Source organism: Odocoileus virginianus, chromosome 29 (genome assembly GCF_023699985.2).
Source record: "Odocoileus virginianus isolate 20LAN1187 ecotype Illinois chromosome 29, Ovbor_1.2, whole genome shotgun sequence".
NCBI classification, from domain to species: Eukaryota; Metazoa; Chordata; class Mammalia; order Artiodactyla; family Cervidae; genus Odocoileus; species Odocoileus virginianus.
In genome coordinates, this window is record NC_069702.1 from 28945342 (window position 1) to 28962163 (window position 16822).

General features: G+C 39.4%; 1 protein-coding gene across 6 annotated transcripts in view; it reads right to left on the reverse strand.

Moving 5' to 3' along the window:
- Positions 1–16822, reverse strand: part of SLC4A4 (solute carrier family 4 member 4) — a 422503-nt gene that overhangs the window by 93906 nt on the left and 311775 nt on the right. For all 6 annotated transcript variants that reach the window (XM_070458312.1, XM_070458313.1, XM_070458310.1 and 3 more), the window contains exons 9-12: positions 12448–12535; positions 10068–10222; positions 9010–9123; positions 6735–6909 (exon numbers count right to left, since the gene is read on the reverse strand). In XM_070458312.1, the coding sequence (XP_070314413.1) occupies positions 6735–6909; positions 9010–9123; positions 10068–10222; positions 12448–12535 (532 nt within the window). The remainder of the gene's footprint in view (positions 1–6734; positions 6910–9009; positions 9124–10067; positions 10223–12447; positions 12536–16822) is intronic.

The following is a 16822-nucleotide window of genomic DNA, read 5'->3' on the forward strand; positions in this document are numbered from 1 at the left end:
CTTGGCAGCCAAGAATATAAATCTAATGCAATGAGTTCACATGCATGGTCATAAGAGACTTTAGTTGTGGAAAGGACATGTTTTTAGGATAGTGAAGGTAAAAGCCCTTATTTTTACTTAACAGTATGGCAGGGCTCAGTGGTAAAGAATCCACCTGCCAATGCAGGAGACATGAATTCAGTCTGGGGTCAGGAAGATCCCCTGGAGGAGGAAACTGCAACCCACTCCAGTATTCGTGATTCCCTGGTGGTTCAGACAGGAAAGCATCTGCCTGAGATGCGGGAGACCCAGGTTCGATCCCTGAGTTGGGAAGATCCCCTGGAGAAGGAAACGGCAACCCACTCCGTTACTCTTGCCCAGAAAATTCCATGGATGGAGGAGTCTGGTGGGCTACAGTCCATGGGGTCACAAAAAGTCGGACACAACTGAGCAACTTCACTTTCACTTTAGTATTCTTGCCTGGAAAATCCTATGGACAGAGGAGTCTGACAGGCTACAGTTCATAGGGCTGCAAAGAGTTGGACATAACTGAGCATGTATGCATCCTCATGGCAGGGGAGGGCTTCCCTCAGATGGTAAAGAATTTGCCTGCAATGCAGAATACACGGGTTGGATCCCTTGGCTGGGAAGATCCCCTGGAGAAGGGAATGGCTACCCACTCCAGTATTCTTGCCTAGAGAATTCCATGGATATAGGAGCCTGGTGGACTACAGTCCATGGGGTCACAAAGTGTCAGACATGACGGACGGACTAACACACTTCCACTTCATGGCAAGGGGAATAGAGCATTATTACAGCGGCGCTTACTGAAAAGGGCAATGAGAGCACTGCATATTCTTGGACCTCAGAAAGCCAAAGCTCTAGTACTTTGTTGCTTAAGAACAGGAAACAAGCCAGGGCTAGATCCCAGAAGAACATAAGGTCAACTCTTGGCAAAGCAGTTCAGTTACTCCCAGAAGCCCAGGCTAAACTTTAATTGCCTACACTTAAGAAATCCATGCACACCCACTCTGGAAGCCTCAGAATCCTCTCAGAGAAGCATGATGGCTCAAATGTATGTGGCAAGCTGGAGAATTCATACAGCTATCTATGCTGCCATTATAATTTGATTATATCTGGAGAAAGTTCCAGAAAAACATCTATTTCTGCTTTATTGACTACACCAAAGCCTTTGACTAAGAGAAAGTGAAAGCGAAAGTTGCTCAGTCATGTCCGACTCTTTGTGACACCATGGACTATACAGTCCATGGAATTCTCTAGGCCAGAATACTGGAGTGGGTAGCCTTTCCCTTCTCCAATGCATCTTCCCAACCCAGGGGTCGAACCCAGGTCTCCTGCATTACAGGCAGATTCTTTACCAGCTGAGCCACAAGGGATCACAACAAACTGTGGAAAATTCTTCAAGAGATGGGAATATGAGAACACCTGACCTGCCTCCTGAGACATCTGTATGCAGGTCAAGAAGCAGCAGTTAACTGGACATGGAACAACAGACTGGTTCCAAATTAGGAAAGGATATGTCAAAGCTGTATATTGTCACACCGCTTATTTAATTTACATGTGAAATGCCAGGCTGGATGAAGAACAAGCTGGAATCAAGACTGCTGGGATAAATATAAATAACCTCAGATATGCAGATGACACAACCCACAGAAAGCAACGAAGAACTAAAGAGCCTTTTGATGAAAGTGAAAAAGGAGAGTGAAAAAGTTGGCTTAAAACTCAACATTCAGAAAACTAAGATCATCATGGCATCTGGTCCCATCACTTCATGGCAAATAGATGAGGAAATAATGGAAACACTGAGAGACTTTATTTTCCTGGGATCCAAAATCACTGCAGATGGTGACTACAGCCATGAAATTAAAAGATGCTTACTCCTTGGAAGAAAAGCTATGACAACCTAGACAGCATATTAAAAAGCAGAGACATTACTTTGCCAACAAAGGTGCACCTTGTCAAAGCTATGGTTCTTCCAGTGGTCACATATGGATGTTGAGAGTTGGACTATAAAGAAAGCTGAGCGCTGAAGAATTGATGCTTTTGAACTGTGGTGTTGGAGTAGATTCTTGAGAGTCCCTTGGACTGCAAAGAGATCCAACCAGTCCATCCTAAAGGAAATCAGTACTGAACATTCATTGGAAGGACTGATGCTGAAGCTGAAATTCCAATACTTTGGCCACCTAATGTGAAGAACTGATTCATTTGAAAAGACCCCGATGCTGGAAAAGATTGAAGGTGGGAGGAGAAGAGGCCGACAGAGGATGAGATGGTTGGATGGCATCATCGACTCAATGGACATGAGTTTGAGTAAATTCCAGGAGTTGGTGATGGACAGGAAAGCCTGGTGTGCTGCAGTCCAAGGGGTCACAAAGAGTTGGGCATGACTAAATGACTGAACAGAACTGACTGGAGCCTCTGGAGCCTCAACTGATTTATTCTGAACAGTTCCATGGGAAATGATCCATATGCCTCCCAAGATTTGCTTCAAAATAGGTGTGTGCATATGTATATACACAAACACACACACACATAATGTGGTATTTATATCATTACATATATGTGTGTGATTATTGAATTTATATAACTGAGAATGTGTGTGAATACTAATTACATATATATGCATATATCTATATATTTCTGCTCTGAAATGAATGCTTAAATGTAAATTCTTGTCATTGAGTAGGCAAGACCTCCTGAAGAGAAGTTGGCAGAAGAGTTTGCTTCAACAACACCAGTGTGGGTGACTCATTCGTGTTTTCACAACATGCTTCTGCCCAGCATCCATGTCTATTTGTAGCCTCACAATAAAGGTCCTACGTGAACGTCTCTCAGCTGCCCGCCTCTAAAAGCAAGGACACTGTACCCGGTTGACTCATTTGAGCTGCCTGTGCTTTTGTGAATAACCCACTGCCACATTTATGAAGGCATGTGATATAACTGAAGATTATCTCAGGCTGTGCCAATGCTTTTCTGCTCAGCCCTGATCTAGTGTTTAGAAAGTTTAGTGAAGAAAGAAGATTTCACCCCTTTAAATAAGTCCACTAAAGACCACTACTGGTATCTCTGGGGGGCATAAAAAAGATTGCTTTATCAACTGTAGATCGCAAATTCCATCAGAATAGGGATTCTTAGCTACTTTGGTCATGTTATCTGTATCCCCAGCACTTAAAATAATGCCTGGAACACATTAGACACACAATAAATATTCACAAAGGAATGTATCAATGTCTGCCTTAGACTGGTAAGATAATCTGGGCCTTGACACCAAATCCACAAAGTATTTTCTTTTCCTGATGCCAAGTCAAGAAGACATTTACTGCCAGAGCATCAAGACCTCTGTATGTTATAAGATGGCCAACAGGCACACGAAGCGATGGTCAACATCACTAATTATTAAAGAAATGCAAACCAAAACTACAATGAGAGCTTCACTTCACACTGGTCAGAATGGCTATCATTTAAAAAGTCTACAAATAACAAATAGTAGAAAGGGTATGGAGAAAATGGAACCCTCTTACACTGTTAGTGGGAATGTAAACTGTGTGGCACTGTGGAAAACAGTATGCAGGTTCCTCAAAAAATTAGGAACAGAGTTGACATATGATCCAGCAATCCCACTCCTGGGCATATATTTAGCGAAAAAAAATGTAGTTCCAAAAAGATGCATGCACCCCAATGTTCATATTGCAAAAAAAACCTCTGTATGTTAAAGAATATACCCTTTCAGTTTTGAGACAGTCGTCAACATATTAAATTCACCTTATTCCCTGGTCTTCAAAATAGATAAAACCAATAGATACACCCATCTAAGTCATCTACCACTGCAAGAAAACCTAATTAGATGACTCTAAGCAAAATTTTTCCATATTTAAATTCTAGGATATGTAAAATTACTATGTAACTATTGAGTTGGGTATGCGTGTGCACGCCCTAGTCAAACTATATTTACACATATTATATAAAAAAAACCCACTGAATTTATGAACTCATTTACTAACAGCAACATTCCACCCGAAAGAAATTGATAAGAAAGCATTCTGTTCAAGAAATATTTATTAATGATCATTAATTTTTTAATCCCTGTTTTTCAATGTTTCTGCCACCCACTGAAAGTACCAAATTGCAGTATTTCATCAACATATTTCTTAAAACAAAAGTCTTCAGAAATGACATGAAGACTAAATATATGTATATATGAGTGTTAAATATATCCAACACTATTTTTATTCAGAAAAAGTTTTAAAAAAACAAATTCCGTTTCAGTGAAACTATCAATGGAGGTTACATAATTTACTGATACAATGGTCCATTATGTCTGACAAATTATCCTCATAATTTGGTTTCAATTAGATACTTGATTAAGTCAACTCCCAGAAGTAACATCCAGCAAATGGTCATTTTAATGGACACTGAAAGCATTGGCATTTCTCCCAAAATCTTTAGAATCCAGAAAACAGCTTACTCCACCAGCAAGGCCTTTCCTATAACACTTGTCACAGGGGAAAAACCCACAGTAACTACGTATGTTACACAACTGAATCTTTACAGAACTCGCTCATATGCAAAATAATGTACCAGGAGGGATCAACAGTAGACTTGAACAGATTTCTCTCTCTGATGCAACTTTATTAAGCTAAGTCTCATGAAGTTGAAGAGTTCTATTCAGCTTAAAAAGCAAAAGGCTAACACATAGGAAGTGTCATTATGTCTCCATCTCAATAAGAACATTAAAAAAAAAATGTTGAAAAATTATCTTCACCAGAAGGTCTCGCTATATTGTGCAAGACAGAAGGAGGTTTTGCTCTTGTTGCCCTTTCAAAATCACAGCTTTCTGTGATTTTTCTTAAAATATTGTTCCGTCGCTCAGTTGTGTCCAACTCTTTGCGACCCCATGGATTGCAGCATGCCAGGCTTCCCTGTCCTTCACTTAACACGAGGTTGCCTGTATTATCTTCTTCGTGTTAGCCTCAGGGTACTTCCCCAGTGCCTTTTCCCCCACTTTGTTCTTTTGAATGATGTATTTTAATTATCATTAGACTTTCATTTAGATGAAGAAATACCATGCAATTTGAATTCAGAACAGATTTTGTAGAAATATCATTACTGACTTACTGTTACATTTACTCATTTTTGTCTATGAATGAGGAAAAAGGGGAAGACACTCTCTTTGTATACTTCATCATGCTTGGCTTCTATTCCCCATACTTGGGAATACACAGCTAAGTGCTTTCTGGCCAGCACAATGTAATTTTTTAAATGTTAAAAAAAAAAATAAAATGTTAATCACTGGCCAATATTTCAGAAGCCAATATTTCAGAATCACCAGATTTCACTTAAGAATTGAAAATCAGAAAATGAATAATGAGTGCATATTCACATGGCAACAAGGAAAGCCAAGTGGCAACTGCCCCCTTTCAAAGGAGCAGCAGGTCACGGGAGGCATCACAGTGCCCAGCTGTGAGAAAACCCGAGCCAGCCTTGGAACAGTCACAGGGGGAGCCCCCAGCCCCACCAGCAGTCACGTGAGGAAAGAAGCCCTCAGGCAACTCCAAACTCAGCTGCCAAAACACTGTAAGTCTACAAGGACCAAAGGGAATCAGCCACCAGAGTCCATCAACCACCAAAACCATGAGAGAAAAGGAAAAAATGGTTGTTTGAAGCCTCAGATTTGGGGATAACATGCTATGCAGTAATAGATACAGACTAAAGATGAAAGTGCTCTGAACAAGTGAAATTAATTGCTTAAAGCAATGTCTCCCTTTTTACTTGGGTCAACACAGGTGTCACAGAGCTTCTCCATATTAATTTTGTGTTTAAGCAGAAATCTAAAACATGAAATGTGCCCAGGGGAGAAAACAGATGTAGAAGGAAAGCAATCCTTTGGAAGCAGCTCTATTATTTCAAATAAGCTGGTTGGCAGCACTTATTAATGTCACATAGGTTAAACAGTAATAAGTAGTAACACAGAAGAACAGTGTTTGAAAAGGGCTTGAATCTGGTTCTTTTCAGCTTCACTCACTACTCTGTACTCAGCAACTAGCACAATGCCTATTTTTTTCCATAATGATTGGATCAACTAAAAGAGGTTTTGTACATATCTTTCTGATTATGGGAATTAAAAATATCTTTCTATCACTAAAACTTCCCTATTATGGCTACAAAAGAAGGGCAAATGCCACCTGCAAAGCAACCAAAAAAATAAGCTAGAGTCTTAATGGCTTAATGAGAGGCAGATCCAAGAATAGGAAAACCAACTCATAGCTTTTATCCTTAAAGCTGAGTTCTTCTCACAAAGATACAAATTCAGTCTTGAGCAAAACACCCATCGTCTGCTCACATGTAAAAGGAAGCTAACCAGGCATTCCCCCAAAACTTGATACATCAAGTTTAACAGTGTGGTCCATACATTCAAGGTAATAGAAGATCGAAACCTTATACCCGACACAAAATTAAAGCAGCTGATCTGCTTTTGCCCAAATAGAGCTATATATCCTCATTTCCTTCCCTTCTTTTCCCCACTTGTGACTCAAGCCAGATTTCATCGAGCTATTTTTGTAACTACTAAAATGCTGGAAATACAGCAGCAGACCAGAAGCAAAGTAAAATGCAGCATCCAGCAAAAGAAAGAAAATCACGCTGAGTAACTGAAAGGCCATCTGCTTCTCGCTGAGCTGTAGGGGTGAGGAAGGCAATCTGGCTGTACTATTTGTGTCTTCCCAAACCAAACCCACCTGCATGTTGTCAGTGGCATCCCCAAGCAGTCCTCCAAAAGTGATAGCATTAGTTACAGTTGCCAGATAAATGAAGAGAATTGCTGAAAGAGCCTGAATATTTAAAGCATCATAAAAATCACTGGCAAAAAATGGTGCTTTCCTCTTTATGTCCTTAATTAATCCACCACAGAACCTGGGTAGGGAAAAAGCAAACGTGACAATGTAAAATAAAGTATCATGCAATGAACCAAGAGATAACTTATTTAATCACAGAGAAGGTGTATTTAAAGTGTTTCAATCAGCAAGATACTATTTCAGCCCTTAAGATAAAATCAGAAAACTGTAAAGGAATACAGTTTCTTCTGTATTGATCACCAAATTAGGCAGTCACATTCCCTAGACTGTTGGTCTTTAGATGAGAGTGAATTGGGTAGATGAATTTGGTGTCATTGTCTAAAGGAAAACATCCCAACGTGTGAGCCAATCATATAAGGCCCTTTCTAATCTTGTCAGAACTTCCATCCCAGCCTCATTCATTCATTCATTCATTCACTCATTCCACAAACGTGTATTGGTCATTTGGGATAGGCCCAGCACTATTCTGAATGTTGGCAATACAGCAGTGAATAACACAGGAAAAAAACACCCACCCTCATGGAGTTATTTTCTGAGTGAGGTGAACAAAATAAGTAAAATGCATGGGGCTGAAAATCAAAGTAAAAATTAAGTGGGGATCTGGGTTATATGCTAGAGTTGCTATGGCTGAAATATCAGAGTGGCCAGAACAGGACTCCTAACCCGTGACTTTGGGGTGAGGATTGGAAAGAATGAAGGGAGAGAGCCATGCAGATGTGTCACGGAGGAGCGTAGCAAGCTGAGCCTCCTCATGTCCACATGCAGGTCAGCTGCCTGTCACGTGTCAGCTCACTCCCTCAACCAAACCTCACTCAGCTTTCCCCACGTTGTGCCTTCTGCCTTTGATGTCCTCTCTGAGCTCTACAACCCTTGGAAGTCTTGATCCTCCACTCATGGTTCTCACATATTCTCAGGATTGTGTGTCTGTCTAACTGTCTTAGCTGCATTCAATGCCCTGCTTCAGTTTTCTTGCTATGTGCAGACATATTACATGGCAGCAGACATACTGCAGACATGCAATGCACTTAGGAAAGTTAAAATATCAAAGATTACAGTCTGATTAAATAAAGAAGTTAAATCTCAGAAATTGTATCTATAGAAAAGGAAAAGGATAGTTCTAATGGGAATAGTTTGTAAAGAACTATTCAGGGAAAAAATGGGGGAGAGAGAAGGTTCTGTTCTCTAGTCTTTAAGAAGGAAGAGGAGAGAAATAACATCCTCTTCATTTGGGAAACAAGCCCAAGTGGGTCACTGGAGGAAGAAAAGAAAGTCATTTCATTCAGATTCAATTGTCTGTTAAAATGACATACCTCTGTGTTTTCAAAAATCTGAAGTGTTTTTTAAAAAGTCATATCTTCATAAATGAGTATCCTACTTAAAACTGTAGTTAACTCAGATTGAAATGGAGAACATAATAGTTCAGGCATAATTCTAATAAAAAGAGATTTAGCCAAAGCTTCCTGAGAAACCCCACTGCAGGTCGAGGAGATGGTGGCCTGGCAGTCACTCATTTCTGTAACATGTAACTCTGTACATGTTCTGTGACTCTGTACTCTGTTCTGTAATATGGGTACATTTCTGAGTAAATGTATCAGGAAGAGATGAAATCAAGAAAGTCAAGGAGGCAGGGGAGACTGGCCTTTCTGCCACACCACCCCCCGTCTCTCTCCGTAACAGCTCTCACTCATGCCATCACCATCACACTGGCCTCTGTGCCAACCCAGCACCCACTAGGCACCCTGCTGCTCTCCATTCCCCTTCCCAACCCTAGGATCTGCCTCCCCACTTCTTCAGGACTTTCCTCAAATGCTGCAATTCCCTTTATGGCCTTCCCGTACAGACCACACTATGTAAAATGGTATTACCTAGTACCTTTCACCTGTTGCAAAACTCCCTACTTCCGCTTTACTTTGCCCCGCACAATCAGATTCACATTTCGTTATTTGCTCATTGTTTGTCTCCCACCACTACACAGTAAGACAGGTTTTCCATTCGTTCACTGCTGCAGCCCAAGCACCTGTGACTGATATATACACCATAAACTTGTGTTGGCTGACCAAACATACAAACCAGTGAGCAAAGCACTGATAGAAAGATTAAGGGGAATTCAGACCAGAAGGGAACCTCATCATGAACGACAGAAGAATCCATCAGTTACCTTCCAGTGCGCTGCAATTCCTCACAATCTGCATGTCCTCCTCCTCCATGGCCTCCATCGTGGGGTGTGTCCCCATTCATCTGAACATTCTCTCCACCTGAGTACATATTCTTTCTAATCAAGACAACAGAGCCCAAGAGATGATTAGTTTTATTTTATTCACCTGCCTCTTAGCTACATCATGCACTAACTAATGAAGAGATGGACCGAAAACCCTTTGGGAGAAAGATCATTATTTCCTGCCATCATCATGTGTGTGCTTAATCGCTCACTGGTGTCTATGACTCGTTGCAACCCCATGGGCTGTTGGTTCCTCTGCCCATGGGGATTCTCTAGGCAAGAATACTGGCCTAGCTTGCCGTGCCCTCCTCCAGGGGATCTTCCCAACTGAGGGATCGAACCCAGGTCTCGCGTATTTCAGGCAGATTCTTTACCATCTGAGCCACCAGAGAATCCCGTGAATACTGGAGTGGATAGACTATCCCTTCTCCAGGGGATCTTTCTGACCCATGAATTGAACCGGGGTCTCCTTGCATTCCAAGCAGATTCTTTACCAGGGAAGTAGACAACTTTAAAGTGTTCCAGTTAGAGCCAAGAAACATGAGTAGATGAATAAAAAGTTGAATAAACTGTATGTTGTATGAAAGGGAAATTGTTTCATCTGGAAAATCACAGATTTCTAGAAAATGGCTTCCCCTCAACTATCTCACCCAATTTCTTAACCTCTTAAATCTACAGGGAGTCACCTCGAATAAACTGATCTTTCCACCTATATAGGGGTCCCAGAAACATCCCCAAAGAATCTCTACAGTGTATTCCAATATTGTAATCTGAGATCTCTAATTTGTAATCACTGAAGAATATCACCACGTGCTCATTTTCCAGTGTCAACCAAATGTCAAACAAAGGCACATGTGTGATTCATTTGAGATAATACCTCAAGTTGAATGGAAATCTGTCAATATTAAGGCACTAGACAGAACCTCTTTCCTCTTCCAAAAAAAAAAAAAAAATCTCCTTCTCAAAGATTAAAACTCTCAATGGCCTGATCATCTTACCTTTTGTCAGACGATGGAAGACTCTTAGGAGGCTCTATCCTGATCGCTGGATCCCATTCCCCAGGTGGAAGGACAATGACTTCGTCTAGGAACTCATCTATGCCAGCAATCAGGTCCTGCCTATCTTTTGCTTTATAAGCAATGTCATGGAACACCTAAAGAATAAGAAGAGATGTGCTGATCCAACAAGAGAACTCTCCACATGCCTCAGATGTTGAGGCTGAAGAATGCAATCCAAAATCTATTTTAACATTACTGTGACCATAGCCTCATGCTTCCTACTGTTCAGCTTAATCCAAAATAGTTCAGTATCCAGATTATGAACCCAAAGAATATAGGTAGAGGCATGAGAAAACAGCTGCGCTTCTTTTATATGATTTTTTCCTAACAATACCATAAAATAGCATTGCCTTTCATCTCCCACTGGTATGTACTATTACTGATACGGTTGCTATGGAAGCCAGATGAAAATAGTTTAGAGAAATACACAATCATTCCCTGAAATAAAAACTACTGGGCCAAACCACTGCTTCTAATTCAAGAAGGAAAAGTTCAAACTGAGTGTTAAGACTGGTTAACACTCAAACTCTGCAGCTCTGAAGCACACAAATAATGTGAGTTAAAGCAAAGGAGTTTTAAGTAGGTGATCATCTGTCTGTCTTTTAGGAAGCCAATAACCAAACCCTCCAAGGCAGCAAGTGTTCCATGTGTTTTATGCAAATATCCAAAGCAGGAGCTTCCAGATGTGTATCATACTCTTTGTCAATCATTCCATTCTTCTAACGTGCCTGATAATCTGAAAGTCTTTAATACCTAACCCAAGCCTTTCACACCTCATAAGTCAAATTCTTCAGTCTCCAGGGAAGAAGGTGGCTCCTGTTTGATACCTTTGGCTATTCTTAAAGATTGCTACTAAGTCTTTTCTCCTCAGTAGAATTTGTAAAAGCTATCAAACAACACATAATGGTGTGGGGGTTTTGGGGTTTACGGGAGGTCATTCAAAGTGTAAGCATAGCATCTGCAGTGGACACAACTGTCTACAGCCTTATTTTCTCTTGCTACTTCCCACTATGGAGGCTGGAAAGTCAGTCACTTTCTTAGACTAGCCTGCAGGTAAGGATGGGCAGTTCTGACTCATGGGATTAGAAAAAAAGAAAAAAAAAAAAATGTGTGTGTGGAGCATTAAAATACCAGTTCAAAAAGAAAGACACAGCTAATATACCCTGCCTCCTCCTTCCTGCTTTGCTACAGATGGTGTGACTGGAGTTGACAGCACTAGCCATCTTAAGACCACAAAGCAAGAGCCTTGGTACTTGATTTACCATTAAGCAGTTAAGGTAAACCAACTCCAGCAACTACTTACCTCCAAATTTCCTAGCACGTGTACAAAACAAACCCTAAATTGTTTAAGCCACAACAAGTCAGATTTTCTGTCATTTGCAGCCTAAAGCATTTCTTGTTCTTCTTTTTCTTTTTTGCCTAAAGCATTTCTAATCAATACATCTTAGGGCAAGAATTAAGAAATTATAAATATGCAGAAATAAATAAAAGAACCCACTGAGATGTTTAGTTGCCTCAAAGGAAAAAAAAACAGTATTGCTATTCATCAGTGTTCCCAAATTAAGCAACCATCTGAGTAATCACCAAATAGAACCTCCATAACTAAATGCTCTATTCTCCACTCAACACATGGAGAAGCTAACATATCAAGCAATGAAGCAAAAACAAAACATTTGGCAAAATAGCAAGCTAGAAAGGCATAAAAGCAGAAATCAGTGATCCTATATTCTATTAGTATTTCTCCTCCTATGAGACTAGTTTGGAGTTTCAAAATGTCTAAGATGTGTGTAGCGACATTTAAGCTATTATGAGAGTACAGTCAAAATTCCAAAGTGCTAGATACTTTGCAGCAATGGTTGCTAATGCATTTTAGTATGTGTATCATTCCTTCCCACAAGATAAGCAAACCACAAAAACAGGTGCTTTCTGATACCTAAGGGAAAATGCATTTTACTATGCATTATTTTTATAAAACCCATTTCTGAAACAAAACACTTGAATTTGCAGGATGAATATATTAAACATTTTAAGAGATTATGTTAATACAGGGACTTGAATCTTTTAAATACTATTTAACATACTTCGGTTTTCAGAAATGCAAATGTTTAGAGAAAGGAAAATATGACTTATTCTAACACAAAATTTATTTTTTGAAAACTATTAAAAGCAGATGTCAGCTCATTTGCACAAATGACTGCCCCTCATGTTTTAAAGAAGGTTGGTAACTACATAATTCTAACTGAATACATTGTGATAGCCAACTCACAGTATGAGAACACAAGAATGACATTCACAGATCACCGTCTTCCCGATTCCCTACCTCATCAGACATCAACGTGGCAATGGCTCTGCCAATCTCATGGTAAGACTTGGCTTTCCCCTTGGGACCTAAGAGAATGAATAAGAACCTAATGGGAGAGGAAAGAAGCAAAGGCTGTAACACATATTTCATCAAACTCAATACACGTAACACTGAGACATGTTTAATCCTAATTCATAAAAAGGTTAGGTCTAGAATTCATCTTTAAAACAAAGGTTATAGTCTTGGTAATATGAAAGGCACTCTTCCACACTATTGTGAAACACAAATTGTTGTTCATTTTATTTGGAAGCAAGGGAGAATTGAGCATGGAACCCTAAAAAGCTTCTGCATGAAGAAGGAAAGGTTCACTATATGAGTAAGTCTTTCTTTTCTAAACTTTATTTTCTTTCTCTTTCTTCTGACTTTTCAGAAACTTTAGAGAAAACCCATTAAGCACAATAACTAGGAAGACTTAGCACATCCTCTGATTTTTCTGACTTTTCTTCACCCAATATTGATGGTGACAAATGATCCTCTCCATATTTTAAAGAAATATTTCTACTCAGAAGTGGCTGGGAGTCAGCAAAATCCAACTCCTCTACAATAAGCCACATGCTGACAACCAAAGTAAAGGAGGAAGAATATGAGAGAAATCAATATAAAACATCATTCACAGTTAAAATCCTTTTACAGGATTCCTCATTTTCTTTTCCAAACTTGTTTTCTTGATCATGCACTGTTCCATAGTACTTAGGTCCTGAAACTTGCAGTAACGAGCTTATCTCCACTCAAGTTCACCCCTTATCATGTTGGAAGGAATCCCTCACTGATCACAAGGGCAAAGATGCAACTCTCAACCAGGGAGCAGGAGGTAAATGAATTAAAAAATAGACAAAAGGCAATAGTAGAAAAATCCCTGCCTTGCTTATTTACGATCATATCTTACCTAACATGGAGATAATAGGACAATAAAAATGATCACATCCTATGTTTGCACAGCTTTCTAAAGCTTGCAAAGCATTTCACACTCACATATCATTTAAACTCCTACTATCCTTTGCTATAAGGACACGTATCTTACTCCCATTTAATGGTGAAGAAACCTAGGCTCAAGGAAGGTAATGGATGGGCTCAAAGACTGTCCCTAATGAATGACAGAGTAGATGGTTGGATGGCATCATGGACTCAATGAACATGAGTTTGAGCAAACTCTTGGATGTAGTATAGGACACAGAGGAACGCTGTGCTACAGTCCACGGGGTCACAAAGCGTTGGACATGACTAAGCAACTGAAGAACAGCAAGACAGATAGGACTTTTTACCTCCTGTTTTTTTTCCGCACACAATTCTGCTTAATAATACCTGCACAACCTATACACCAGAGAAAAGCTATCCAACTATGACTTCCATAGGCCACTCTGGGGAAAGAGGTTGTGGATACTTAGCTGGGGACAAGAAAGCTTAAGTAAGATCTTATGAAACCATGAATGGCTTAGGACTTTTGTTGGTAAAATTTTCTTTTTTACTAATTTATTCATATTTTTGTTAAGAAAGGGCTATTGATAGCCAACACTCTTCAGGGTATTAGGGTCTGTTCTCAAATGCCCTTAAAAAGACAATTCCATTTTTCATCATAAAATTTAATCTAAAGAGTAAAGAAAAAAAACCAAATTGAGAATGTAAGAAGGTAAATCTGAATATCTGAATACTCAGGGTTTATACCAGAATAACCATAAAACCATTCAGTATTTATTTGCTTAGAAACCAGTTCTGGAGTGGAGCGGTGCACTTGCTTTCAAGTGTTATCACAGTAGATGAAATGGGCAAAAGCAATCAGCAGGCACGAAAGTCATTCAAGTATGAAGGAAGTCATTATTAGAACTGGGTTTTAATTTGTCTAACTGGAACTTGCCTTTTTCCAAAGCTGAACCTAAATTATACGCCACCACATATAGTATTATCAAAAGCTTTTTTTATTGACAGAAAAGTACAATGCACTTTTCTGAAGGGATGGCTCACTGAATGAGTGCCACACCTGAAAAAAATATTTAACAACTAAAGTAAAATAGAAATCTCATTAAGAAACACCTGCAGTACTTGTCATATGTCCCAATTCTATTTACTTGTCTACCAAGGGCCAGTTGTCAGGCAGGACAACAGGGCATAGCTTTAGACAGAAGTGGGCAAATGTGGTAGAGCAAGAGAACATGTGTAACACCTGGATGCTTTACTTAATACGTCTTTAAATAATGTATTTCCTTTGCCTGTCATTTTTTATTATTTCAGGCTTCCCAGCTGGCACAGTGGTAAAGAATCCACCTGTCAATGCAGGAGACTCAAGAGACACAGATTTGATCCCTGGGTCAGGAAGATCCTCTGGAGAAGGAAATGGCAACTCACTCCAATATTCTTGCTGGGAGAACCCCGTGAACAGAGGAGCCAGACGGGCTACAGTCCAAAGGGTCTCAAAGGGTCAGACACAACTGAGCATCTGACACATCCAAATATTAGCATCTAAGCACTATACAATATCTAACCCTTTCCAGAGCCTCTGTCTACATCCTCCTACCTCTCCCTAGTATCTGCATCATGATTATTTTACATTTATAAATAAACAATATGGAAATGCACATTTATCAACTGACACATGAATTAATTATCAGGTTAACTATATGGCAACAAAGCCAAAATAGTGTCTTATTAGAGAGTGCAGAAAATGCTCTCAGTCATTAATAGTCCTCAAGTATAAATTCTGGCAGACAATGGGCAGCTATAGTCCAAGGGATGACAGAGTAATGGATCCTCCACCTTAAATCCTATGAGATGAGGGCATACATTTTCTACGAATATTTACTCTGCTCTTTACTAAATAGCACCAAAGAAGAAATGGCAGTAACAGACCAGTGGTGACAATAAAAAAACCATTTATCATAGGAGCAAAACCAGTATATGAGAGCTATAGTGTTTTCATTATATTAGGTATAAAGGTACAACTCCTCTTTCCTGAGTAATGTGATTTTTATTAAAACACATATATATTTGTTCATATATATATATATAAAATATAAAGAAAATCATCAAGTGCCAAATAGAAATAAAAAGTTACATATCAGTTACAATTTTCACATTACTTCAGTCAGGAAACACTGAGTAAATCCATTTTCTCAAAATGCATAGAGAGGAACTCTGGACACCCACAAGCAGCAGGAAACATCACCTCAGGTCAAGAATTTCATCTGTAGGAAAGCAGACCCTTAGGAAGACTATAATTTGAAGTGCTCTGTTGAAATGGGGATGAGAGATCTGGGAAAACTAACAACACAGAACAACTCAAGCTCCCTCTGCCTGAAACATGTTCTCTCCTCTTTAAGCCTCCAAGACGCAAAAGCTGTTACAACTTTTATGACAGAAGTACATCTTGCCAAACTCAGCTTTTATATTGTACTGAAAACTTCTTTCATGACTCAAGTGTTTTGTTGGTTTTTTTTTTTTTTTTTTTTGGTCAATGGACAAATGTTATTTTTAACCAGAAGTTTTTTTTCTTTATTAACGAATTAGAGTAAACATCACATTTGTGTGGTTGAAAGGGCACAGTCCACATTGCTGGCTTGGGGGACATAATTTAAGTTGCTGAGTTCTTTGTATTCGCTTGTAACTAGACACAAGTCACAGAATTTAAAATAGTGCCTGGCTGTCTTGAGAATCTTCATGAGGCCCTTCCACTCTGCTGTGCTCACTTATCGTGCCTGGGGAGAATGCCTTTAGTGTTCACCACAACAAAAATCAGTACCAGATGATCTGCGTCCAGAACCAATGGACTATACTCATATTCACAAAATAATTATAGGCAGAAACAGAGCATAATATCAGAAAAAGAATCAGCCTTCCTAAACTACTCCATCTTTTCAGAGATGTGCACCCCTCCTCCTTCCTGATATATCACAGCCATTCTAAAATAAACTCTGCATGTACCAATCCCTAACTCCCTTTTCTTAAAACAACGGTGAATCAAATAACCCATTATTCATATTTAGTGGCTTTGGAAAAAGTGGCTAAACTGTAGTTTCCTCAATAAATTCATAAGGACCACAAACCCATCATAACCAACCATATTGCACATAGTAAACAGCAGTGAGTCACTGGAAGACTGTTACACAAGACAGAACTGAACTGGCAAGACCTCCATCCCAATTCCTCTAATAGAATTTTTACAGTTTTGACAATCAGGCACAAACAACTGCTTTCAGGCAGATCATTATTTATAACATAAAACAGATACTAACTAAGAGTAACAGAAAGGGGTAAATATTCTAATTTTATGGAGGGCTAGAGCTCTCTTTATAATTATTTGCCTCAGATGTGAAAATCAAGGTAAGAAAAGCACAGATTGATC